At 53.8% G+C, this 26106-nt stretch overlaps 2 protein-coding genes across 3 annotated transcripts; one reads left to right on the top strand and one right to left on the bottom strand.

Moving 5' to 3' along the window:
- Positions 1-262: 262 nt before the first annotated feature.
- On the bottom strand, positions 263-7219 carry PPM1M (protein phosphatase, Mg2+/Mn2+ dependent 1M). Its single transcript, XM_031611673.2, has 10 exons — positions 6807-7219; positions 5952-6075; positions 5531-5785; positions 4845-4957; positions 4012-4096; positions 3607-3725; positions 3122-3185; positions 2505-2612; positions 1940-2088; positions 263-1677 (listed from the first exon to the last, which is right to left on the bottom strand). The coding sequence occupies exons 1-10, from the start codon at positions 7214-7216 to the stop codon at positions 1530-1532; spliced, it is 1575 nt and encodes a 524-aa protein (XP_031467533.2). The 5' UTR covers positions 7217-7219; the 3' UTR covers positions 263-1529.
- TWF2 (twinfilin actin binding protein 2) lies at positions 7099-25927 on the top strand. Of its 2 annotated transcripts, XM_090148012.1 has the most exons (10): positions 7099-7221; positions 13193-13270; positions 15335-15513; positions 16566-16661; positions 17058-17162; positions 18451-18465; positions 22220-22345; positions 22432-22582; positions 22917-23038; positions 23983-25927. In XM_090148012.1, exons 1-10 carry the CDS (start codon positions 7197-7199, stop codon positions 24148-24150), a joined length of 1065 nt encoding a protein of 354 aa, XP_090004138.1. In that variant the 5' UTR covers positions 7099-7196; the 3' UTR covers positions 24151-25927. The 2 variants fall into 2 exon arrangements, with proteins under 2 accessions (XP_090004138.1, XP_031467534.1); XM_031611674.2 differs by lacking the exon at positions 18451-18465.
- Positions 25928-26106: the final 179 nt, after the last annotated feature.

Below are 26106 nucleotides of genomic sequence, written 5' to 3'. Positions count from 1 at the left end.
ATAGGCAACTGATCCAGATACAAGCAGTGCTCTTTCTCAGCAGGCCAACAGGGAACCAGCTTGTTGAGCTGGTGTAACAGGAGACTTGTATCATTATAGTCTAGCTGCCATAGGGGATGGGGGCTGACAACGTGGGTATGTGTGTTTTTTCAGGTTAAAGTCGAGGATGAGGGAGAAGTGAAGCTGGAGAGGGGTATTTTTGCTATGCTGCTTGCTTAAAGCACGAGCAGATATCTGAGAAATCTGCCTCCTTTCTGGCTCCAGCCTTGCACTGAAGAAATAACCTGGCACGTAGCTCTGGGACGATTGCTGCTTGGGGAATGCTGCTAGCAACAAACACCAGCATTTGGGCAACAGTAAATAAATTCTGAAGCAATAACTTTCCTGTGATTTGCTGAGGCCATCTGTTTTTTAATCTCAGGTCTGTATAAAGCCTGATGGGAACGAAACTGGAAGGTACATGAAAATTATTTTTTATTAGGGCTCTCATCCTTACAAAACTCAAGCAGTTAACAAAAGACAATGGGGTTTGTCCACTTCACTGAGTAATGTGGCAAACTTGTGTGAGGAATAATGAACATAAAAGGAAGGAAATGGGAAGCTTGTCCAGACCTGAATTTACCTGCAGCTCAAAACCTTGGAGATCTGCTTTAAAGGCTCAGATCATCTTGGCACATCTTCTATTGCAATGAGTGTACTGCTTGTGCATCAGCACCCCAGCTAAATGGGAACAACCGGTTCTATTCTACTTGGAGCTCTTTAGGAAATCAGCTGACGTATTTCCTTACATATTTCAGCTCTCATCAGCACTACTACTACAAAACCAGCCTCACTGCCAGTGGTAGGAGTGAGCCCCAAAGTGTTAGTGAGCGTTCTGATCTAAAATTTGTTAGAGATCTGTACGTTAAGTACATCACATGTAGCAGAAATGCTCTTAAGGTATCCACCCCTCCAGTAGAGACCCCATCTGATAACCTCTATTTTGAGGTGTTGCTGCCTACAACTGGAACGTTCTCTGCTGGAAGAAGTGTGGGCCACCAATGTTGGTAATTGCAGCAGTTCCCAGTTTTTCAGCTGATGGAGCAAATGGATATGAGGGACACCTGTAGCTTATGTGTTCAGTTTGAGTCTGATTAAAAAGTTTGAGTGATTAAAATCCAGTTCTCAAGATTAGGTGGACCTCACTTGATCTTCATTCTTTAATATTAAAAAGGAAGAAGGGTTGCTAGAGATGTGGATTTGAGGTTCGCTGTCCTTAAATCTTAATCAACAGTGGTCTTTGGCTCCTGTGGCTGTTTCTGCAGTTTCCCATTGGCACAGCAAAGTAAATGCAGTAAGAGGAATGATTTGTTGCCCACTGTTGTCTTGCACGTTGTTGATCCTCTTGCGTAAGTGCTGGCTCTGCATTCTCAGGTTCCACATCAGGTGGTGTTGCTGGAGGAGGGTGCATGACTGGCAGAAAGCCCTCAGTCCTGTGCTGATGCCCAAAAGCACCGTAGTAGGGGGGCACTGAGATGCTGCCTGTCATGCTAACAGTCCTCAACCCTGTTGTGTAGTGGGATGACAAACACGGAGATGTCATCGTAGGATGCCTCCTGGCTATCATCCAGCATCCACTGGTGGCCTCTCTTCTTCCCCCTTGCTCTGCACACCAAGCTCTTGGCCAATTCTGAAAATCTGGAAGTGGGAAAAAATGAGAGTTTTGGTTTAACTCAAGGCTGCCCCCCCGAGAACAACACTGGGCTCTACAGTGCCAGAATACATTTCTGAAGACATTAGCATTATCACTGCTTCTTTAGGATGCAGAAATACTAGAGTCAGTCCTTCCAGAGTTCCCAGAAAGAGTGCCTGGCCATGCCAGAGCTGACCTGGAAGCCAACTGACCTCAGTGTGTGTTTGGTCCAGACAGGAAAGGGAAGCAAGGCGAGGCTGACATTACCTGTGGGGATTGGTCCTGTTTTCTGCAAGGAAGCTCCTGGCCATGTGGGCCACATCTTCGTTGCACAAAACATCCCAAAGGCCATCAGTTGCCATGATGAGGACATCATCTTCCTTAATGTCACGCAGAGCAAAGTCAAATACATTCACCTGGAAAACACAGGATTGAATCAGGGGGTTTTCCACATGTTTACCAAGGGCTGTCATGTTTCCTGTATTGCACCTGGCTTTGGGTTGCATTAAGTAACCCTGTGATTCTTTGCTTCCCCATGTGAGGGTAATCACAGACTGCAAACTTCTCCAAGTAGGTGGCAACCAGTGGTGAGTGCACCCAGTTGTGGTCAGAATGCCAGCAGAAATTCCACTTGCTGCAGTGCATAGGAGGGGGCAGGGGGCTGACTGCCAGATATGGGGACTTTGAACCTTTATGTCCCCTTGCTGCTACCTGGGCAGTGTGCAGAGAGAATGGGATGGAAAAAGGGCACAGCTGAGACCTGCTTAGTCACTACAAAATGGGAGCAGCTGAATTCCACCACCCCCCTGCAGTTCCACATGTTCCGACTAACCTTTGGAATGCAGGAGAGGAAAGGTTTGACTTCAATGTTGGTGTCGATCACTTTGAGCTGATGATCCCCTAAACCTCGAGAGACAGACAGAGTCCCCAGCAAACGAGCCTGGCCCCAAACAAAACAAATGTAAGAACATGATTCCCTTAAAGGCAGCTGCATGGTTTGCCCTTTAGGAGCATCATCCACACATCACCCAGAGCCACCCCGAGAGGCATGAGAGATGGAGAGGTGATTGCAAGTGATGGCCTGATGGGAACATGGACAACCAGCACAAGGGTGAGGTAAGGCTGCAGGGGACATGGTAGAGGCTCATGCTGAAGGCCAAAGGTGGGTTCTGTAGTGAGCAGCATATCCTGCAGATCTCAGGAAGCCCAAGAGAGCTGGTGTCATCTCATGGTGTGAGATGACAAAGGAGAAAATTGAACTGACTTGAAAAAAATGCCTTTGTCTTTGCAAAGGGGTGGCATATGGGCTGTGGCACTGGTAGTGACAGGGCTCTTCCTGCTCCATCCCTGTGAGCATACACTGGATGTGTGCAATCAGTGACCAGGATGCTCTGGGCCTCCCCAGCAGCCTGCTCTGCCCTTTTTCAAGGGCAAAAAGCATCAAGCTACCTGCTTCCCGTGACCATGGACAAGAGGGTACTTGAGGTCAGCTTTCTCCACCAGCTTGTATCCCCTAGAACAGAGCATTCAGTGTTGATTTGGTGTCTGACTTGATGGTACAACCCAGTCCAAGCATTTCAACTGCGATTCAAGACTTGTGGTGTCCCCATGCACTGAGGAAGGCTGGAGGTGACTTGCTGAAGCAGATGCATTAAGAATGACCCCTTGTTGAATGCCAGGGTGTTTCTCCCTCCCCATTTCCTTCCAGTTGTACTGAGGCTCCCCACCTCAGCCTGCAGAACCCAGCACCATCTCCCACAGCTGTTCCCTGCAAAGGTCCTGTTCTTCAGGCAGAGCAGAACTACTGCTGGGCTCACAGCATCCTTTACCACGATAACAGCTCTGCATTCAGACAGCCCCTCGAGCATCCCATTGCCACTAGCAGGTAAAGCTGTCCCGTGCCACGTCCCTGCCCCCGCACACAGAGGACCCACCAGCCCTCCATGAAGTAATCCCTGTACAGGACTTTCTGGCCCACGTCATCTCCCTTCAGTCTCCGTGGAAACTCAAAGCGCGTGAACTCTCCATCCAGGAGTTTGGGGAAGAGAAAAGCCTGAAGGAGGGAACAAAGGCATAGGATGGACAGGCTTCGCTTCTGCAGGGGTGAGCACCAAGAGTATGCTCTGCTCACATGCTGGGACTCACACTCCCAGCTGCAAAATGGGAACAACAGTGGGAAAACACATCCCAAGGGCCAAGATGGGTGTGAGCATCTCCAGCACTAAGTGCTGTTAGTTGAATCCTGCTCACAGCCCCCCGTGGCTGCTGACAGTTTGGCTCCTGCCACGAGCCCTCCCCAACCCAGATTGATGGCCTGATGGGTGAGAGGAGTCACTCACCAAGTGCTGGAGTCGCTGCCTCTCTGTCTCGGGTGTGAACTCAGAGCTCATGGGCACAATGGTGTCCTTCAGAACAAGAATGGCCCTATGAGAGAAAGAGGCAAAGAGCTGAGCTGCATCCTGCCGCATCCCCATCAAGGCTGCCCCATCTCTGCTGACCTCCTGTTACTGGGGCTAGCCCCGGGGTCAGCCAGCTGAGAGAGCTGTGGCAGAGCAATGCCAGAGAAGAGCCACACATCCAGGAGGGTTTAAAAATGCTGGTGTGTTTTAACACTGCAGTTGTGTTATTGCAGCAGAAAACTGAGCCTGCCTGGTTTAACAATGGCAGAACTCCCTGCTGGAGGAGTGGTGGCCAAAGACACATGAGGAAGCCCTTTAACATGCTTTGAAATCAAATCCCACTTTTGAACCCCTGCCAGGATCAGCTTACTGCTGCACTGCCCTGTGGCTGGGTAGCATTAGTGCTTGGAAATCTGAAAGCCCTTCTAGAAGGCATGAGAGCACCCACCCATCCATTCAATAGGTCCCTTGGCAGGCAAGCAGCTGTGCCCCAAAGCGTGCTGCACGCTTACCTTTTCTAGGATTACATAAGGTGCTGGAAACCTTATTGGTAAGGCATTGGAACAAGCTGTCCAAGGAAGTGGTGCAGTCACCATCCCTGGAGATGTTCAAGAACCGTGGATATGCAGACATGGCTCAGTGGGCACAGTGGTGATGGGTGAACAGTTGGACCTGATGATCCTCGTGGTCTTTTCCAGTCTTAATGTTTCTATGAAAGCTCTGCTAATTCCAGCTCTTGTTCCCAAGCAACCTCTCCCTTTCCTTGCACTCACCTGCTGTCCCCAGCATTTGCCACATACAGCTTTCCCTGGAAATAAAGGGCAGCCAGAGCAGTGCAGCCTCCTGTCTGGTTGGTGGCTTCCATCTCCTGCCCAATGACTTCATCCTGTGGATTTAAACAAGTCTGAAGAGCGATGTGAACCAGGGTGCTGCTTTCTGCAGGTACCTCCTGGCTCCTATCAGAAATCTGGAGCTAAAACTGATTTAAGACAGTCAGCAGGAAATCAGCAAGGTGAAAATCAGCATTGCTTCAGTGCAGCCAACAAAGTTATCGCTGCTGGACTGAATGCTAAGGACAGGCTGATAGCAGAGATCTCAAACTTGCATATGGTCTGAGTCTAACAATAGCCGTGGTCTAGCCCTGAAAGAATGTATTCCCTGGGAGCAGAGATGCTGCAGCTTTGCTCGCTGTCAGCATTACAATGCAGTGCAATGGCCATGAGGCAGACCTCAGGCAGCTGACTGACCCAGCATATCAGCTCGCCTTAAGGGTGTGCTCTGATAATCCTGCCTGCTCAAGGAGCTGCAGAACTCATTTGGCAGCCACAGCCTAGCCCGACATGCACAGCATCCCTTGCCCATGTGGCAAACCCAAGCAGCTGGGCAATCAGTGCCTGACCACTTCCTGATGAGAGAGCTCAGAGCAAGGGAACCCTTGCTGCAGGGACAGAGAACTCACACATTCCTGGAAGGCATTCTCTAGGGCTCCCACCACCACATCTTCTGTGTGGATGTGCTTCTCCTCCACGAATTGGGGGTCACTGTCACAAACACAGCGCCCGCTCAAGTGCATGGGGGGACGGGCCTCCACGATGGCCCCCGCAACCTCCTCCAGCTTCTGCTTGATGCAGTAGTGCAGGTAGTTGGAGGCAATGACGGCAGCTTCTGGGCCACCGTGGCCATCGAAGAGTGCCCAGTAGTAACCAGTCAAAAACTGCAAGGGAGAAGAAAGATCAAGCAGTGAAAAGAGGCAGAGAGTGGCCACGCAGACAGCAGCTCGTAGTCAGGACGTGCTGAACGTGTTCTGCCTGGCATTTCCAGCCAAAGCTGATGGAGCAACACCTTGGGGGCAACTGGGGGAACTCAAAGCAGGGCTGTACCTGTGTGGAGCACAGGATCAGCCACTCCTGGTCCTCCTCCAGGCCTGGCTCCTTCCTGCGCACGGAGATCTGGCAGCACGTCGCCTGGTCCTCATTGAACTCTGACTTCTCAGCATTGATAACCCTGCAGGTGCAAACACTCCAGCTGAGGGGTGAAGCACTGCCCAGCCAACATGGGAGTAAGCCCCTCACCTTCCTTCCAGCCCCGTGCTCACTTGCTCCCTTCTCAGAGTTAAGGAACTCTTGGCTGGGAATTTAAACATCAAGTTGAGCAGGAAAAAGCTTCACCTGGGATACAGTGAGTTATGGGGAAAGAGCTGTCATGGGGCACCCCTTTCTCCATCAGTCCCTGCTGGCAGCCAAGGCAGCCGTGCCAGGCTGGTGACAGAGCTCCTTCTGGCCTTAACGCTGGGCCCTTCTCTCCCTGCACAGCTCACCTCCTGAATGCTGCAATCCCCCGGCCTCCAGGTAACAAAGCAGTCCCAGCACAACGTCTCACTTCCCATAACCGAGGCAAACGCGGAGATTTATGGGGTTGTGTTTTTCCCTTTGCTATTACGGTGCCCTGCCAGGGCTCAGAGCTCCGGTGCCCCTCGCCCCGAGAAGCCCCTCTGCCCGCTCGCTGCAGCTCATCTCCTGGGGACACGCGGGCTCCTTTCAGGGAAGAACAGAGGGTTTGCTGCCCGCCGCTGCCTCGCACAGCACAACGAACGCACCGGGGCAGGAGATCACCGCGTCCAGCCGTGCCCAATGCTCCGGGGGCTCCACGCCACGCCCGCAGTCCCCCAACACCCGCTTCGTGCCCCGTAACCCCACGCAGCCCCCAGCCCCGTAACCCCCAACGGCCGCACTCACTCGGCATAGCCCGAACCCCAAGGCAGCGGCCGCTCCGGCCCGGTGCCCCGCACGGTCCTGCCGCCCCTCGGGTTCGCCTCCTCTTCGCCTCGGAGGAACTTGGGCCGGCGGTACTGTGGCGGGGCGGGCTGGGGGGAGCGCGGTGCCGATTCCCGAGCACCTCCGGGCCGTTCTGCGGGGCCGCCCCGACGCAGCCGCCGCAACCACTCGACGGACATGGAACCCCGCGGGCTCCCCCCGCACGGACCGGGCGCGGCTCGGGGTCCGGCTCCTCCCGGGGGCGGTGCGGGCGGCGGCTCCGCCCGGTGCCGGCTCCGGAAGCGTCGGTGCGGGCGGCGGAGCCGTTTCCTGCCCGGGACGCGGCGGAGCGGAGCGGAGAGGAGAGGAGCCATGACGCACCAGACCGGCATCCACGGTAAGCGTGGGCCGGGCCGAGCCGCCAGGTCACGCCGCTCGTTCCACGCCGCGGCTCCCGGCTGCGCAGGGCGGGCACAGCGGGCGGCGGCCGGGGGGAGCGCGGCCGATCCGAGCGCGCTGCTGCGGGGCTTCGCGCATCCTTTGTCTCCGCGCGATGCCCGAACGCGGCTCGGCACCGCTAAGGTGTCATCTGCCTCGGCTGCTCCGTTATGCGATGGGCTTTGCGCAGCCGGTGGGCCTTTCCCTGCGATCCAGCACCGGGCACAGCCCCGCCGTGAGCCCAAAATCCCAGCGGGGAGAAGGGTGGGAGCGGCGCGGTGCGAGCCCACCGCCGTGCGCGCTGCCTGCTGCCGGCGGCCTCCCGCCGCAGGGCTGAGTTCTAAGCAGAAAGAACGCCAGCCGTGCTGTCTCTGGAATTTCCGTGTTGGAAGAAAGCCGGCTTAGGGGGAAGGATATGAGGGGGGATCCCCAGAGGCGGCTCCCCCTCTGGTTTCGGGGGGTGACGGTGTGCGTCTCCTTGGCGTTTCCCCCCCCCCCGCTCCCACCTGACACCTCCCTGGGCAGCGTTAATCAGGACCGGAGGCACTGCATAATTGATGGAACCGAATTGATATGCAAGCAGAGGTGGGAAAGATGCCTGCCCTAGGCTATGCTGGGCAGGCTGTGCCAGCTCGCTGTGCCTTCCTTTTGGCCAATGCCTCTCTGGAAGCATGGTGAATTTAGGGTGAATTTATGGCCACTGTTCCTTCGCAGCACGCTCTGGTGACGTTCCCTTGGCTCGAGGATGGCCAGGAGCATCATTCCCATCGGGTGCTCATGGAGCAGCAGTTGGGATGCGGTTTGATGGTCAGATGCTGCTCCTGCTTTGCCTGGCAGTGCTGGTGGCCAAGCAGGTGGTCCTTGGGTTCTCATTCATCGCCTCTAAGCCCTAGGCTGCCACATTAAAGCTCAGGACCTCTTTGTGCTTTCCTCCGGTTGCAACAACAACAAAACCAGAGCCAAAGCAGTGGGCACAGCACTCTGAGCTCTCAGTGCAGGCAGGGTGCACTGCCCTGGTATGGTTTGCAGCATCCTGGTGCTTGAAACAGAGGTGGAAGAGATGCACTGGCATTGCACCGCTGCTCTTGCAGTTCACTGACCTGTGCCAGCCCCAGCAAGGCGATCTCATCCCCTTCCCAAACTGTTTGGAAACTGCTGGGTGGGTGCATCAGGGGATCCTTCATTCTCCCCCGCCCTGGCACAGTGGTCACCATAATTCCTTCTCCCGTCAGCGAGCTGATTCATTCTCTCTCAGATGAACACAGCAATGCTGCTGCTGCTTCCTCCCCCTCTGGGAGTGCCTGAGCTGTTTGCCAAGCAGGAGGGATTTTCCATGTCTTCCATCTTCATGTGTTGTGGGTAACTCACCCAGCCTCATCTGCGAGCCTGGCTCGCGGTGATAGCTCGGAAGGGAGAATTTGATATAAGCAGTGAAGGGAAGGCTGGGTGTGAGTGCCTCAGAAGGTCGGGTGACCTCCTTTCCCTGCACAGCAGGAAGCTGGGCATGGGGGGAGGAGCATCATTCTGTGTGAGCTGGCTTAGGGTGAGAAGATGAAGGGTACCAGGGAGAGGGAGGTGATGGTGGTGCTTGTGTGGATGGCAGAAATGTTGGGGTGAAAATGTGTCTTGAAGGGTTTTTTTCCATCTAGAAAGTGGCTTGCATGAGCAAGAATGAAGTGGGAGGTGAAGAAGGAGCAGAAAGTGGGGGGATAGTGGTGTTGTGGCTGCTGAGCTGCTCCTTGCCCATCCCTGTGGGAGCTGCTGGCTCTGCTCTGAGGCTGACTCCTCGATTGAGAAGGAAGCTCCAGAAGGAAGCTGTCCCTATCCAGCATTCTCCCAAAGAGCAGCTGGGCACTGGCACAGCTGCCTGGGGAGCTGGGGGAGTCAGCATCCATGGAGGTGTTCCAGAACCGTGGGGATGTGGCACTGAGGGACAGTGGGGGGGGGGTGAATGGTGGGACGTGGTGATCTTAGAGGTCTTTGCCAACCATAATGATTCTGTGATTCCTTGGCTGTAGGTGCGCCCTGCGGGCAACAGAGAGGAATGGTGGTGATGGGGTTTCTGCTGAGATGAGAAAAGGGAAACGAAAACCTCCCTGCTCATGGTGCCTGCGCAGTGAGCTGCTGCAGGGCTGGCTTTGAGGAGCTGCTCCCCATCTGTGGGTAACGACTGCTTCTTCCGGGCTGGGCACCAGTGCTCTGGTTCCTGGCCTTGCTTTGCAGCAAAGAGCAGAAATGCCCTGGGCATATGCACAACACGAAGCAAACACCCCCATGACTCAGAATGCACAGAAGCAGGCTCTAACCCCTGCAGAAGTTGCGCTTGAGCTGTAATTTTGAGGATGTGCAAATAATAAAAGCCTCTTAAAGTAGCGGAGAAGAGGAAGTCCCTTGGAAAGTGCATGTCGAGAGCCTCTAAATGCAATGAGACCTCTGCTGGTCTGATACCCAGAGTGAGAGCTGATGGGGAACTGGGAGGTGCCAGGGTGGGGGGAAGATGGCTTCCAAGCAGGCACATGGAGGCGAATGGCTCATGGGATGAGTGGCTGGAGATATCCAGACAGGATCTGCAATGTGGGCCAAGATTCAGTGAAATCCTCCTGCAGAATAGAGCCCAGCATCAAAAGGTTGAGGGAACTGGGTTTGTTTAGCTTGGAGAAGAGAAGGCTCTGGGGAGACCTCATTGTGGCCTTCCAATATTTGAAGGGAGCACATAAACAGGAAAGGGAACGGCTGTTTATGAGGGTGGATGGTGATAGGACAAGGAGCTATCACTAAATAGGATTCAGTTTTAAACTGAGACAGGGGAGGTTTAGGTTAGATATCAGGAGGAAGTTTTTCACCCAGAGGGTGGTGATGCACTGGAACAGGTTGCCCAAGGAGGCTGTGGATGCCCCATCCCTGCAGGCATTCAAGGCTGGATGTGGCTCTGGGCAGCCTGGGCTGCTGGTTGTTGATCCTGCACATAGCAGGGGGTTGGAACTGGATGAGCACTGCAGTCCTTTTCAACACATTCTATGCCATTCTATGATCGTGGAGAACTGGAAGGCTTTGGCTGTGTCCTCTCTTGCTCCGTTGTTCTTTTTTCCTCTCCTTCCATTCTATTTTCTCATGCAATTTGTAGCTTTTTCACCAGAGAAAAGGCTGCCTGCAAAGCCACGGTGAGAAATGCAATCTTCTCAGTGCCCAAAGCAGCCAGCCAAGCTGCAGGAGGGATTGGCCGTGTGCAGTTGCTTCAGCTTGAGGATAGTGACCAGAGGATGAAAGATTGATGGCTGAGGGTTCAGGTTTCGTGCCGGGAGGCCGAGGGGACGCGGCACACTGAGAGAGGCATCTGTTTCAGGGGACATGTATTATTGATCTGGGAGCTGTCAGCAGGATGGGGATGAGTGGGAAGGCCCAGCAGGTGAGGGCTGCTCTCCCTCTTTGGACACAGTCTCGCATGGCCTGTGCCATTCTCCTTGCACGACACCAATCCTGAGGCTGTGTCAGCACCGTGTAACCTTGCTGCAAGCTGTGCTCCTGCCTTCACGACTGACTTTGCAATGCCATGAAGCCATTAACCAGCATTGGCTTGCCCCAGCGTGACCCTCCCTCCAGAGTTGCTGGCAATGCACGTTGCTCTCCCTCTGTGTTGTTTTGCTTCCGAGTGAATTTCATCCTCTTTCTTCTTTTTTTCCAGCCTGTTCCTCCAACCTGCTGAGAGAACAGGGAGCTCTCCTTGTCCTCCAGCATGCATTTTGCCTCTACTCTATTCCTGACTGCAGGACACGTTGGTGTGGTGGCCAGATCTCACCTTGGAGATGTGGACTTAAAGCTGGACCCACATCAGGTCTGGGGACCTCCTGCTGTGGGCACCGACCCCCAAAATGCATCTGAGCTGCCTTCCCCTTTGCCTCAGCTGCCAACTACCTCCAGCAACCACAGCATAGCATGGTGCCATGCTACTTCCAGGACCTGCCAGCACTGAGGACTTCCCTTGAGCTCTGGGCCCAACCTCTGCAGCTCCCATTGCCACGCAGCTGCTCTGGGTTTTTGTTACATGCAGGGCTCTCAGCCCTGGGATCGCATCCTGGGGACACCCCTGCTGCCTGTGTCACCCCATGCCTCAGTGCTGCTCCCTCCTCCATCCCTCTGCTTTTCCTTTGGAACAGGCTGGGGGCTCTCTGTTAATATTTCAGGCACGCAGACTGTCTCGTCAGGTCTGCTATGCCAATTAAGCAGTAATCATGCTGTAATGAAGCAGTTGCTGAGCTCATGCTGAAAGCCTTCACGGCTAGCATGTTCCTCTCCCTTGGCTCTGTGCTGCAGGAAGCAGAAAGGAATGACACAGACACATCAGTGATTATTATTATTTTTTAATTTTTGGTGTTTTTTTCCAAAATATTTGAGCTTGTAGCCAGGAATGCTGTTATTCCCCCTCCCTCCTGTTTGGGCAGCACGATGGCAAAGCGTAACGCTCATCAGAACCCTTTGGCTCTCGTGTTTAGGTTTCCTAGGTGTAGAAACATCTCTTTTTCCTCCTCCTCTTCCGCCCTGGGAGAAACCTCTCGTATCTTCAGCAACCACAGCAGCTGCTGGAAGGAAGCAGCCTGTCAGCAGGGGAAGGGCTAAAAATACCCATCAGCAGGCTAAGTGTTGCTGGAAAGCTGTGTGCCTCCGTGCTGCCGGGGGCCATGGGATGGGTTTGGGAGGATGGTCCCGTTCCCGTGTTGTGCTTGGGTTTGGCTCTGAGCCTGAGGGCTGTTTCTCATCTGTGCCTTTTCTCTCTGCAGAAGATGCCCCAGGCTGGTGGGCCCTGGGCAGGTTGATCTGGTGGGGGGCAAGCAGGGCAGGGCTTGAGGCTGAGGGGCTTTGAGTCCCTTCCAGCACAAGCTGTGCTCTGATTGAGAAGGCATCAAGGAAAGGGAGAACTTCTAGACCTTTGCTCAGGACAGCTCTTGAGATGGTGAAACACCTGCAGCTCAGATTTATCACATGGGAGGAAGGAAACCAGTCTGCCCAGCCTCTCTGTTGGTGACCCCACGAGCAGCAGTTTCCCGTTGTGTTTGCACTTTGGGGCTGCTGCAGGGAGCAGTGGGTTGCTTATCTTTGCAGCACTTGTTTCTGCATTTCTAATAAGTGCTCTGCAGATTTAAAGTCTCAGGATGGGATCTTCCAGGTGGGATGCCCTGCAGTAAGCACCCTACCTGGGTTCTTCTTTCTTGCAGAGCAAGGCTGGAGCAGAACACATGCAGCAGCATGGAAGGGTCTCATAGGGTGTGCACTTATGTGCTGCCTCCCACAGAGCTCTATGGGTGACTCTTACCTGCTCTGACCCCTGTGGCTCCTGGTGCTCTCTGACCCTGCAGATTGGCTGCATGGCCACATCCACTGGGCTCGTTGTTGAGCTGTCATGTGGGTACCTGCCTGCAGCCATAGCTGATGGCCTGCTGTACTTTCCCATCCGGAGGGCTCAGTTTCAAGCTGCTTCCTCCACTTTGGGCTCACTGACCTGCAGCACTGGGGCTAAGCAGCATCCCCACCTTTCCTAACATCTCCCAGCCACCCTGCACACAAACCTGACTGCGCTGCAAAGTTAATAAACTTGTCACTTGAGCTCCGCCTGCACCAGCCAAGCCATCAGCTAAATTTGGGTGATTATGTTCACCCAGGCCAAGTATCAGGTTATCTGGATCACATGTGCTCCCAGCTGCTATTTAACTCTGAAGCCTCTGGGAGACGCAGCACTTTACTACCCCCGATGAGGCCAGCTGTTTGGATTTCATATTATTTTTATTAGAACATTTTGGCACCTGTTATTCTTTCTCTCTATTTTCTGGACTGTTTTTAATTAATATCCTGCCAAATCACCTTATCCCCACGGCCCATCAGTGAGCAACACCTGCTTTGGCCCTTTGACCTGATCACAATGTTTCTGGTTCTTTCAGCCACCACGGAATTAAGGGACTTTTTTGCCAAAGCCCGAAATGGTTCAGTTCGGCTCATCAAGGTGATCATCGAGGAAGGTAAGCTTCATTTTTAAGTGCTTTGATTTATGCTGTGTCAGCCTAATTCTCCTCTTTTCCTTTCTTTTCTCTTTGCTGGCCAAATATGCTGAAAAATAGGGCTTGCATTTCTGGAAATGTTGTACAAATTCCAAGTGGGGCTTCTTGGCACGTGGCAGCATAGAGCAAAGTGCTGTGGGTCCATGTGAAAACCAAGCCCAAAATTCAGGTGAGCTGCTGAGCAACTCTTGGCAACAACAGCCTCACAGTTTTCTGCTGGGCCGCTCTGGGATACGCAATGACTTTGCATCCTGCTGACTTCAGACCAGCTCTCCAGTGCCCCCAGTCCCAGCTCCTGCTCCTTCCTGCTGCTGTGGCACAGGGGGCTGCGTGTTGCCCTGTTGCATTTGGCCACCAAAAGGTGCCTTTGGGCCTCAGTTTTTACCTAATAAGCAAGCGGAGCAAAGCACTGATTGAGCATCCCAGCAGGAACCTCTGAGGTGTAGGTTTTCCATCTGCTCAGCCAGGTACAATTGCATATGAATGACTTGTTTTTCACGGAGCAATGTGGCACTGTCCTGCCACTGGGACTGCAGTGACATCAGCCACCCTGGAGCTCAGCAGCCAACCTGTACATCCAACAACCGTTTTTGTTCTCTGGTCATCTTTAGCCTTTAAAAAGCTCAACCTTCTGTTAGGGATGAGTCAGATAAGCCCAGGCTGCAGTGTGGCTGTGAGGACTGCTGGCTCTAGATGCTGCTCCATAGCAGCAATGGAGATGTGTTACTATCAGTGGAAATCACAGCTCCTTGCTTGGCAGTGCTTTGTGCTTTGATTCTGCCTTGCCACCATGCTGTCACCTCCGTGGTCTGGGCTCTGGGAACACCAACCATGGTGCAGTTTCTGGCTTTGCTGCACGATCTAGAGAGGAAAATTTGCCCTAAAGAGATTGAATTGAACTGCAGAGACTCTGTGGGAGGAAGCAGAACAAGCTGCAGAGCAAACAAAGGCTGAAAAGGGTGATGCTGGAGGTGGTCCTATAGAGAATGCTGAATGCTGGTGTTGCATTTCTGGAACAGGCAGTTCTTCAGCCTAGGGAACACCTGGATGCTGCAGGCTGCTGAGGGCGCTGCTGTGGGCTGGCTTGTGCTGCTTCACCTGCCATGAATTGCCTGGCATTGGTTGCCCTGTGCATGGGGTGCTGGGACATGCAGCACATAGGAATGCCTTGGGGCTGCCTGGGTGTTCGGCCAGGTGAAATTTGTTGGGATCTCTTTGATTTTGGAGCTTTCCAAAAAGCCGACTCCTTTTGCTTGCCTGCTTTGTGTTATTTAAACATACATTGAAGTTTTTATGCTGCTTCTTCCTTTCTCTCTCCAAGCAGATGGTTTGATTGGAGATAAAGTATTTTCAGCACTGCTTTTCTGAAAGCACAGGTTGGGGATGGTGTCTGTCTGGAGCAGGGCTGACAGAGCAGCTCTAGGCAAGCTGCTGGTAGTCCTTCAGCTTTTTGAAGCCTCTTTTCTTCCCTGCAAATCGTCTGGAGGAACATGATCTAAAAAGCAGCTTTTGGATGTAGGGTGTCCCACGCTCCAGGGGCAGAGCCACAGCAAGTGCAAAACCTCACTGCTGCACTTCAGGAACACAGAAACCTGCTGTCCTTGCCTCCTGAGAGCTCTTCTGAAGAGGCTTTGGAGAGTGGCAAACCTTTCGTTTCTCTCTCTGATATTTCTCTTTGTGTTCATACCATGCCTACGCTAGCATTTAAACCCCAGCCCCACACTGCCCAGCTTGCTGCTTGCTGCTTCCAGCCCCATTGATGCTTGCGTAGCAGGGGGAAAAAATACCCTCTGGACACTTGAGATGCCACCACATGTGTGAACTACATAAATCCTTTCCAGAAGCCAGGGCTCTCTGGCAGCACGGCCTGCTGCAGGGGGACACAGCACAGACCCCTGGCTGCTTATCCCTCAAGCAAGTGTTTTTGTATCTCTGAGGTTACAGGGAGTCTGATAGGAGCAGCTCAGCCTTGCCTTTGCCACCTGCCTCACTTATAACCCTCACTTTTCTCTCTTCTCCTTCCAGAACAGCTCGTTTTGGGAGCACACAAGGAGCTGGCCCGGCGCTGGGACATGGACTATGATGCCTTTGTGCTACCCTTGCTGGATGAGCAGCAGCCATGCTATGTGCTGTACCGCCTGGACAGCCAGAACGCCCAGGGCTACGAGTGGCTCTTCATCTCCTGGTCCCCTGATAACTCCCCGGTGAGCTCTGCTGTCCCAGGACTTGTGGCATTTGGGTGGGAGCAAGATGGGCAGGTGTCCAAAAATCTTCTTTCAGTGGCTCCAGGATGTGTAACTGTAGGCCAGCAACGACACCTGCTGGCTCGTAGGCTGGTGTTGATGTTCCTGTGACTTGTGACCTTGGCCTTAGCATAACCCAGGGACTGTGAGCCTTGATGGCAGAGGGTTGGCTTGGTCCTCTGTGTCAGTCAAGGTGGACTGGGGAGTGCTTGCAAAAGTTCTTTCCTGAAGAGAGTTTTGCAGGAGAGAAGTGCTAAAAGGTGAATGGAAACAACGTTCTGCTTTGTTGGTGGGGAATTCTCATTGGAAGCATGTGGTCCCTTATGACGACTCATAACATCAAACCAAAGCCCTCACTACTGTTCTTTTGCAACGTGATTGTTTTCACGATTCCCTGTGAAGCTGCTGTCTATCTGTACAAACCACAGTTTGTACAGAGTGGTTTGAGGCCAGAGCTCCTTAAGGCTGCAGGATGCACGTGCCTCCATGCATAGCTGTGGAAATAGAGCTGATATGTGCCCACCCTGTGCTCAGAGCAGTCCCCTGGAGCTTGAGCTGCTGAGATTAGAAACAGGACTCTGGTAGAGTCCTGTTTGTTTCCAGGTACTTCATAGCTTGTAGTGCCAATAGCTACAGAGAGCTTTCTGCTCCCTAAGAGAATCTGGAGTCTCTGTATTGGTTTTGATTTATTTGTTTTTGTTTTTGTGTGTGTTTGTGTAACCAGAGCATCTCGTGGTTAGCAAGCACGTGGAGGTGACATTATTCCTTGTTGTGCTGCAGGGTTCCTGGAGCAAGCTGGCTCCAAGGGATGAGTCTCAAATGACAGCACCAGCTGTGGTTGTAGCTGCACATGGAAGGGGTGACAGGCTGAGCTTGTAACCCAGAAGCTGAGCTTTGGAAAGGCAGAGCTGTGGGCCAGGAGGTGGCAGTGACCATCAGGTGCCAGTGGGATGGAGGTGACTGGTCCCCTGCTTCCTTCCCTGACCGTGTCTGCTGTATCCCTCCTCACACAGGTCAGGCTGAAGATGCTGTATGCTGCAACCAGAGCAACGGTGAAGAAAGAATTTGGAGGGGGACATATAAAGGATGAGATGTTTGGAACAGTTAAGGTACAGTTGTGGTTCACGCAGGGTTCTGTTCAATCTTTTGAGTTAAAACCTGAGCTCTGAGAGCCTACCCAAGACTCCAGCTGCTGCCATCCTGCTTCGTGGCTGCAATCAGGCTGTGGTCTCCTTTTCTTCTTGCTGTTGTAGTCCTAAGCTTTGCTCCTAAACTGGGGGCAGCACTGCTGCATGGCTGGTGGGATTGCCTGGATGGGCAGGGCTCAAATCAAGTGTGATATTTGTATTAAGGTGTCTGAGACCACAACCCACACTGGTCATTCACGTCAGTAGGGAGAGAGCCAGAGCTTGGAATCTCAGATCCAGGCTGGGGTCATAGCCCTGCCCTGTGTGCTCTGTGGTGATAACTCCCTAATATTTCCCTTCTTGTCCCTCTGTCTGCAGGAGGATGTGTCCCTCAGTGGGTACCAGAAGCACGTATCATCCTGCTCTGCGCCCGCCCCGCTGACTGCAGCTGAGCAGGAGCTCCAGCAGATCCGCATCAATGAGGTGGGCATCCCATGGCACCCAGCCTCAGGGAGGTTTGGGGCTCAGCCTTTGGTGCAGAGGTGGCTCACTCTTACAAAGCTCCCTTATACGTGTGCTTTTTAACCTGCTCCTGAACCTGCTGAGGTGGATCAAGCATTTGCATGACCTCATGGTCAGATTGATGATGAATTTTACAGACTTCACTTGGACATGAGCTTGGATATCTCCTTTGCATGCTGTAATTAGCAATTAGCAGGCAGGTGGAGCCCCAGGGCAGGCAGCAGTGTCAAATCTTTAGATATCAGGGTGAAACCCAGAGCTGGAGTTGAATTTGAGGAGAAAACAGAAAGGATTCCAGCTCATGTTTTGGCTGTAGCAGTGTACCATCTCAGGTTCATCTGTGGCTGTGGGGGATGCTGTGCTAAAGGGGAGAGGTCTTAGCCTGAATGTTTGGGGCTTAGTGCTGGAAGGAGGTATGGAAATGGCTGGATGAGGCCAGACAAGGCTGCAGCACAACGCTGGTCCTGCAGCAGCATGAGACATTCATGCCAACCTCTGTGATGCTGTGAAAACCTCGAGGCTGTGAAGAGGATCCTATGGGGTGAGAGGACTGCCTGGAAGCTGTGTTTGGGAGGAGGGGGATTTCACTGGGACGTCACAGAAGGAGCATCTCTCTCTCTTCCTCCTGTGATGGGTCTGTGGGCTCAGGGGTGGATGTGGAGCCTGGGAGATATGAAGCCAAGCAGTCTGGTTCAGTTAGTGGCAAAGACAGGGCAGGAGCAGGTCTGGGGGCATTGCCAATCCAGTACATTCATGTTGTTGGTCCTCTTTTCCTCTGCTTTTTCTTGCAAACTGGGAAGGGACCAACCAGCACCTGGCCTTTTTTCACAACAAGGGGCTGGAATCAAATTTCTCAGTACTGCCTGAACCTTCCTTTCCCTGTAGACCTGGAGAACTATGGAGTTTATTGCTTGTCCTGCAGTATCACTGCTGAGCATGTGGTGATAACCACTGGGTGGTGCTGGGCAGATATGATGAGCGGATCTGGGGCATGCCACCAAAAGGTGATCTTCTAGCAGGGCTTGATGTAGTCATCCCAGCTCCCACCCAGAGGGTATGGGCAGGATTTAGGCTGAAGATTGCAAGATGACACCTTGGAGAAGAGAGAGCTAATAGTGCTCTGAGACAAGGCTCTGGGCTGTGCTGCTTATCTTGCAGTAACTTTGGGCTTTTATGGTCCCGCCCAGGCCATCGCCCTGGCTGGTTGGTGTTGTAGGATTAAGTGCTTTTTCTTGGCTGTGTCTTGCAGGGTGAAGTGGCCCAGGTAAGTGTTGCTCGTTCTGCTTGTGTTCCCAGTGATCTGCTGTGCGCTGCTTCCCACCCTCCTGACTGCAAGAGGTGGCTCCCGAGTGAGTGAGCTGCCCAGGTTTGGTTGGGTTGGGTTTCTTTTTAAAGGTACGCTGTCCCCTGTGTGAGCCTGAACCACAGCGAGTGGACCTTCTCATCTAGAAAGAGAGAAAAATCACTATTTTGCCTCTGAATTTAGTGTGAAGCACCCAGATGCTTGGGCTGCTGCAGGGTCTGTGTGGGTGCTGACCTTATAGCAAGTTCCTGGAGCAGTGCAAAGCAGAGAGGGGCTATGGGAGCAGCTTTCAGCACCCTGTACAGCAGTACCTCTGTCCTTGCCTGGACATGCAAATTGCTGCAGAAGCAGAGTGACAGTAACCTGTCTCCTTGCAGAACACTTTGCTGCAGCACAAGGGAAGGAGGCTGCAGCAGTTGTGTTTGCAGTGCTGGTGCCGTGCTTGCGTTGGCTCTGCAGAACGCTGGCGCTTCCCCCTCTGTCCCCATCACCACAGCTGGAGTCAGAGAGCTCCGTGTCCTTTGTAGCTGAAACATTGGCAGTGTCTTCACGTGGGGTGACAAAATACTGAGGAGTGGCTGTCACCTGCTGGGCAGCCCTGCAGCGAGCTCAGACCTCAGCAGCTCTGCTCTTCGTCTGTCTCTTTGTTAGTTCAGGACCCTGAGCTCTGTGAATCCACCAGGATTTTGGAAGTGACACAAGGGACACTGTTTCTTTAAAAGCTACCAAGTGCCTTGCAGTGCATGTCGTTGCCACTTGCCTGGGATTGCTGCTGGTGGTGCATCTCTTAGCGCGGTCTCTCTAACCTTTGTGAGTTTGGCATTTCTCACTGTGGAAGTGCTGGTGTTCCTGGGCTGGCAGCAGGCACCAGTGGGAAGCAAAAGGCAGCAGCAAAGCAGGAGGGTGGATATATGGCAGCTGTGCAGCAGTGAGCTCAGCTTTCTGCACTGGGACAGGGAAGAGTTGAGCCAGGCTGCAGCTGGAATGGAAAGAGGGGATGTGCTGAGCCATCCTCCTGGGGGAAGTGTGAGGGAGCTCTCCAAAGTTGAAGGCAGAAAATGCATCACTGCTGTGCTGGAGGCTGTGGGTGACCTATGGGCTCAAACAATGGTTTTTAAATGGAGGTTGAGCTGTCATAACAAGTCCCTTCCCAAATGGAGAGTCCTTCTGGAAGCACTTGGAGGCACTGCAGGCTCAGAAATGCAGAGGGAAACCAGGTTTATCTGTGGGGTGGGGTGGGAAATGAAGGCAAATTAGGAGCTCTGGTCAGCACCCTGCCAGCTCCCAGCAGAAAAAAGTCTGAAGAAAAGCAGGTAAAACACCCCCCAGCCCTGCAGCCTAAGACCCAAGCCAAGAGCTGTGGGATGCAGCTTGGCCATCCCTGTGTAGAGCCTGGAAATGAGTCCAGTGCTTGTGGGTTTAAAAAGAGAAGGAGTAGGAAATGCCACGGGGAGGTGTGTTGCAGAGGGTAGCAGTGCTGGGATGACCTTTGATCTGGGGAGCTTTCCGACTCCATCCTGCTTCATCCAGCATTGAAGCTCTTTGCTCATCTCCCCAGCATCATTTAGTTCTCAGGGCATTTACAGGGGAGAAAGATGGGGGTCTGGTGTTGGCAGTGGTAAATCCCGTGTTCCACACCTCTGCAAGGGAGGAGAGTGCAAACCTGAGTGCCCTCAGCATCTGTGTGTGCTTGCCCTGTCTTTGGCTGTGGGAATGCAGAGCTCCTCATCTTCCTATTCTCTGAGCTTGGAAAGAAGCTTGGGCGCTTTTTCCCCAAACCTTTAGGGGGATCCCTCTTTTAGGGGCTTCCCTTCTGTGGGAGAATTACCCCCAGCCTTGTTGCTGTAACTCCTCCATCCCAACATGTGTTGTGCAGTCAGCAGGAGGCAGAGCAGAGCTGGTAATGCCCCTGGAGTTCCTGGGCTGTCCCAACACCCAGTCCTACAGCCTTGCTCAGGGCTGTCCCTCCCCAGCACTGACATTTCCCATGTCATTTTGTCACTCTCCATGCCTGCACACAGGACCTGCTTTCCCTGGCCTCCAGCAGAGACATGGTAGGCCTGCACCCTCCCAGCATGTTGGTACCACCCCCTCCTTGTTCCTAGACCCATCCATCCCTGTGTGGGTGCCGTTGACAGTGTCTCCTCTCCCACACCTGCAGGATTCCTGCTCACAAGACTCGAGCACAGAGATGGTAGGCTGCTCCACAGGCCGTGTGCTGCATGCTCTGCTCCCTTTGCCCCCTTCTCTGCCCAGGGGAGCTGACCTCTAAACAAAGCCCCCAGGGGAGCTCCCCTAAACAAAACCCCCCAGGGACTTAGTGTCTGAAGTTTTGGACTTGAGATGGGGATTAGATCACTCCTGGGGTTTTTTTTCCTACTTCAAGTTGGCGATGGATGGGCTGCTCGTGTGTGTGATTTTCCTCCATTATCCCCATAGGGAAAAAAAAAAAAAAAAAAAAAAAGGGGGGAGGAAAGGGGAAAAAAAGGGAAAGGGGCTTTTCTCATCTTTGCACCAAAACCTCCTAAGCCGATCCCAAACCAAACCAGCACTTGGTGTGCAGTGTGCCTGGGGCAGGTGGGGCGGGCTCAGGGGCAGCTCCTCCGCCATCGGCGTGACTCCGTCTCCCTGTATTCTATGGCAGATGGTGGGGGGCTGTTGCTGCTGCCCATCGCTGGTAGAATACCCCAGCCCCGAGGAGGTATGCTGTGCCGCTGCGCGTCCCGCTCTCCTTTCCCTCCCGCAGGGTCACAGCACAACCCTGTTCGGGGTGGAGGTGCCTGATGTGACGTTGCCTGTCCGTCTTTCTTCCTCTTTGCAGTGGCTTTGGTTTCGTGGAGAGGGGGGTTTGTTTGCTCCGCCGTGCAAAGCGGGGCCGCAGCCTCTGCTTTTGAGGGTTTGGTGTGAAAATGGGGCTGTGGGTCTCTGAATCCTCGCTTTGGTAGGTGAGCCGGGACCCCCACGCAGCTGGATGCTGGGATTTCAAGGCTCCCTGTGCGTTGCAGTGTGGGGGGATGAGGTGAAGAGGCAGCAGTGTTGGTTGCAGCACTCTGTCCTGTCCCCAGCTAGGAGTTCTCTGCAAACAGCCTCGTGCTGAGTGAGAATCGTAGAATCACAGCGTGGTTGGGTTGGAAGAGGCCTCACAGACCCCAATCCCGCCCCTGCCATGGGCTGGCTGCACCCCAGCTCAGGCTGCCCAGGGCCTCTCCATGGTCCGGGGCACCTCTAGGGATGGCAGCCACAGTTCTGGGCAGCCTGTGCCAATGCAGCCCCATGAGAAGCTTCAGTAGTGCCGAGGTCGGCTGAGATGTTCTTTTCTGGGAGCAGTTGTGCAGGGGAGGAGAGCAGAGCTTTGGGTCTAGGGGATGCACAAGCAGGGACAGAGTCTGCTGGGTGATTCCTCTGCACTGGGAAGCACCACAGTCCCAAGGCTGGTGACATCCTAAATGTTAATGCTGTGTTTCCAGTGAGCTGTGTCCCAAGCATTGCCTCTGCCTGAGAGCTTTGCCAGCACTCATGCACTCACCCATCAAACCCACAAGTTCCTGGGTTAGGGCTGGACAGGCCTCCTGACCCCAGGAGGGCATGGATGCCCCCAGCTGCCGCTCTGTGCCTTGGCAAATGCAAGCATGAGGATGCACATTCACCCTGGGGCAGCTGGAGATGGCACTTGGTCCGTGGTCACCCAGACACTCAGTGCTATTCCTGTTTGCAGGTGAAGACAGAGATCAGTGTGGAGAGCAAGCACCAAACCCTGCAGGGCCTGGCCTTTCCCCTGCAGCTGGATGCACAACAGGCTATCCAGGCACTGAAGCAGAAGAAAATCAATTACATCCAGCTGGTGAGTCCCTGGCATGGCTCCCCCTGCATCTCCAAGCACCCCTTGCTGTGGCAGTTTCCTCTCTTTTGTCCCTTTCTGTCAATCAGAAGCTGGATCTGGAGCGGGAGACCATCGACCTGGTGCACACGAGCCCCACAGAGATCACTGACCTGCCCAAGAGGATCCCACAGGACTCTGCTCGCTACCACTTCTTCCTGTACAAGCACTCACATGAGGGAGACTACCTGGAGTCTGTTGGTGAGCAGTGACTGCTCAGAGCCCCTGGCTCTGCCCTTAGCAATGGTGCAGGTGGTGTTGGGGGGTCTGAGTGGATTCTCCCTTGCCGTGCTCCCCCCAAGGGAGTGGCAGCAAGAAGAATGTGGGGAATGTGCAATTCAGGTCTTGAGTATTGAGAACTGGGGAGGATTTATGCAAGGGGCTGCTGAGTTGCAGAGTATGGGAGCAGGAGGGCCTGGTCTCTGCGCCTGAGCTTGTCAGGGCTCTTCAGCCTGGAAAAGCCCCAGAAAGCCAGGATCTGGCAGCTCCCCATCCTTGTACATGGGCAGCATTGAGCCTTGTTCCTCTCTCACAGTGTTCATCTACTCCATGCCTGGGTACAAATGCAGCATCAAGGAGCGCATGCTCTACTCCAGCTGCAAGAGCCGGTTGCTCGACACCGTGGAGCAGGAGTTCTGTCTGGAGATAGCGAAGAAGGTGAGTCCCTACCTCCTGGATGTGATGTGGTTTTGACTGGGGTGGGGTCTCAGAAGTCAGGGAAGCCTCAGGAATCACTGAGGTTGTTTCGCAGCGGCCTGGAGAAAAGGGGAATGGTTTTGCACTGACATCTCTGACCCAGCCCTAATGGGTATCCCCAGCATCTGTGTTTTGGTGAAGACTTTTATCCTGTAGGAGAGGATGGATTTCCCTGGTTGAAAGCTTTGGGATTGAAGTGACCTAAATCTTTGAGTTATTTGACAGCAGTACTTCACACTGTGGGCATATGGAGGCCCCTTTGCTTCTACCTTTTGGGTCCTTGGTCCAAACCCATCCTCCCCCATCCTTGGGGAGGAGTGCGGGGTGACCCTGAGGGAGCAGCATTTTGGGGTGCGAAGGCAGTCAGGCATTGAGCTGGGCTGCCCCAGCCCTGGAGGAATTTATGAGATATGTGGATGTGACAATGTGACAGTAAGGGACATGGCTTGGTGATGGCACTCTGTAGCTCAGGTTGGTGGATGGACTTAATTCTGAAGGCATTTCCCAACTCAGCTGATTCTCTGAAAGCTGCTTAAAGCCTTTATGGGAACTGTTGAGTCCCAGCCTGAACCACTGATTGAGCACCTGGGAAAAGGACCTGGTCAGCCCTGGGAGCACAGCTGAAGGCAATTCAGCTGTGAGACAGGAAGGGGTGAAGCCTGGCTGCACCTCTCTTAGACCTCATTGAAGGGCTGAGTGCCACTGGGGAAAGGATCTTTGGTTGGAGATCCTTCCCTTGTGGAGTTTTCCCTGCAAGCCCAGATCTTTGGAGACAGGTGAGCACCTTTTCTTTCTCACTGTAACACCGTTTCCATTTGTGTCAGTCCCTTTGTCATGACACCTCCTGTATCACCATTCCCTGGTGTTGACCTTTCTGATGGTAACACACCCATTTTCCTTTGCAGATTGAGATCGACGACGGCGCTGAGCTGACGGCAGAGTTCCTGTATGACGAGGTGCACCCCAAGCAGCACGCCTTCAAACAGGCCTTTGCCAAGCCCAAGGGGCCCGTGGGGAAACGGGGACAGAAAAGGCTGATTAAAGGGCCAGGAGAGAACGGCGAGGACAGTTAGATTTGGATGAGGCAGGGACGGGTGGTGAATGGACAGCATCCCCCTGATGTTTCCCAGCTTCCACCCCTCCGTTCCAGGCCTTTCTGCTGACCTGGGGATCTTTCCCTCCATCTCAACCTTCCCCTCCCCTTCTTTTCCCTTTTTCATTCCTTTTTGAGCATCAGGACGGGTTGTTTCTCCCGACGCAGAGCAGTGGGATGGGGACAGGCTGTAGGTGTTTGTGTTTCTTTCTCCTTGTGCAAGCCTGGGAACAACTGGGGAAGCACGGGAGCAGCAGGACCATGTCCCCAGCCTACTCTGGTCCCAGAGCTGTCCCCAGTCCTCTGGCACCAGAGCTTTTCCTGTGCTGAGGGAAGGATTCACTCACCTACAAGCTGCTCTATGCAAAGGAAGGAGATGATACCTGGTGTTGGTTTAATAGCAGATAACATTAAATGCTTCTTTCCCTCCTCCCTCTTCCTACAACCTTTGCTCAGCAGAGCCCCGCTGTGCAAGTCCTATGGCTGCCCAAGCCTTTCCAGGCTGCAGCCCAGACCCATCCCTGCAGGGGGAACTTTGCTGTTGCAGCCCCAGCACCTGGCAGGAGTGTTTGTCCCTGGTGAGAGACAGCCCCTTGTTCTATCTGGATTTGCCTTTTGGGGAGTACAGATGCTTCTCCCTTCCCTTCTCACTCCCAGCTGTCATACAGAGCATCCTCAGGGCCAGGACTCTGGACATGCAAGCAGCAGCTGCCCAGTTCCTGACACTGCTGGTGGCTTCCCATACAGCCACTCCATGCTGCTCCCACCCAGCTCTAGGTCCCTGTGCCGGCTGGGCTGGCTGTGAAGCCCCTTGGGTCTGAGCTGGGGTACAGGGATGTGGCTCAATGGACTTTGAAGCCAGTTTCTCATGGATATGGGCAGAGGAAGGGCAGCACCCAGCTCTGCTTTGGTCCAGTCTTGGTGCAGGGCAAGGTCTGAGCTCCACCTGACTTTGGAGAAAGGTTACTGTGCCTGTTGGCAATGTTTGGATCCCCTTTCTGATCCACCAAGGACAGCCTTTTCCCTTGGAGGGAGCTGTTACAGCCCTGCCTCAGCCCTGTGGCTGGGTTTGGGGCAGGAGCCGGAACCCATTCCATGCCACCCCTGTCCCCTGTGTTGTCTGTCATCGTACTTCATCCTCCCCCATTTCCTTCATCCCCATCCCTGTGCTTTTATCAGCATAGGGGTGCCTCAGTGTTTGTAGTGTGATTGCAAGGCAGGGGCTGGCTTGACTGCTCCATTAATTCTGGGTGTTGTCATCTGTGGGGTGAACCTCTGATCCAGGCTGGCACCCAGGTGAGAGGGGTGGCAAGGAAAAGGGTGTGGGAGATGGGATAAAGCCCTGAGCCCCTGGAAGGCCACCCAGCTCCCACCCACGTGGGCTGCCCCAAATCCTGGCACAAGGAAGGCTGCCCCCCAGGGAGGACCAGCTGGGGCTCCACTGTGCTCACAGCATCGAGGACATCGCTGGTCACCAAGGGCTGGTTGAGTTTGGCACTGTGGATTTGGCTTTTCTTGGAGGATTTGGGGAGGAGAGCACCTTGCTGCTGGGTACCAGCGAGGCCTGTTTCTCCCACACCCCTGGGCAATGGTAACACCAGGCTGCTCCTGTGCCCTTCCCCACTCACCGGTGAATGTGCCGATGTTGCCTTGACCGTGTTGGGGTGCCCCAGTGAGGGGGGTGTGAAGCCTTGGGGGGAACGGAGCTCACTGTACTGAATGCTGTATTTTCTAAAGAATAAAGTATTTTTAAAGCAGTCTGCTGCCCTGCTGCTCTCTGGGGTTTTCTGTGGTCCCAGGGTTTGGGTATTTACTGGTGCCGTGCTCAAGGCTGTGCCATCTGCACACGTTGCCAAGGTGTGCTTTTCTTTGCATTCAGGATATTTTACTGCACTTGCACTTCTAGGAGTTGTGTAAATAGGTTGAGAAATGGGAG

The sequence above is a fragment of the Phasianus colchicus genome, chromosome 11 (assembly GCF_987193195.1).
Source record: "Phasianus colchicus chromosome 11, bPhaCol1.hap1.1, whole genome shotgun sequence".
NCBI lineage: Eukaryota > Metazoa > Chordata > Aves > Galliformes > Phasianidae > Phasianus > Phasianus colchicus.
The sequence above is the reverse complement of the archived record's forward strand: the minus strand, read 5'-3'. Positions and strand labels throughout refer to the sequence as shown.

Excerpts from the sequence above, each read along its gene's own strand:
- TWF2 (XM_090148012.1), top strand. The coding sequence starts at position 7,197 with ATGACGCACCAGACCGGCATCCACG. Across the intron at positions 15,514-16,565 it reads GGTCCCCTGATAACTCCCCG|GTCAGGCTGAAGATGCTGTA; the intron begins GTGAGCTCTGCT and ends CTCCTCACACAG. Across the intron at positions 22,346-22,431 it reads AAATCAATTACATCCAGCTG|AAGCTGGATCTGGAGCGGGA; the intron begins GTGAGTCCCTGG and ends TCTGTCAATCAG.
- PPM1M (XM_031611673.2), bottom strand. The coding sequence starts at position 7,216 with ATGCCGGTCTGGTGCGTCATGGCTCCTCTCCTCTCCGCTCCGCTCCGC. Across the intron at positions 5,786-5,951 it reads TGATCCTGTGCTCCACACAG|TTTTTGACTGGTTACTACTG; the intron begins GTACAGCCCTGC and ends TCTCCCTTGCAG. Across the intron at positions 2,089-2,504 it reads TCCTCTCCTGCATTCCAAAG|GTGAATGTATTTGACTTTGC; the intron begins GTTAGTCGGAAC and ends TGTGTTTTCCAG.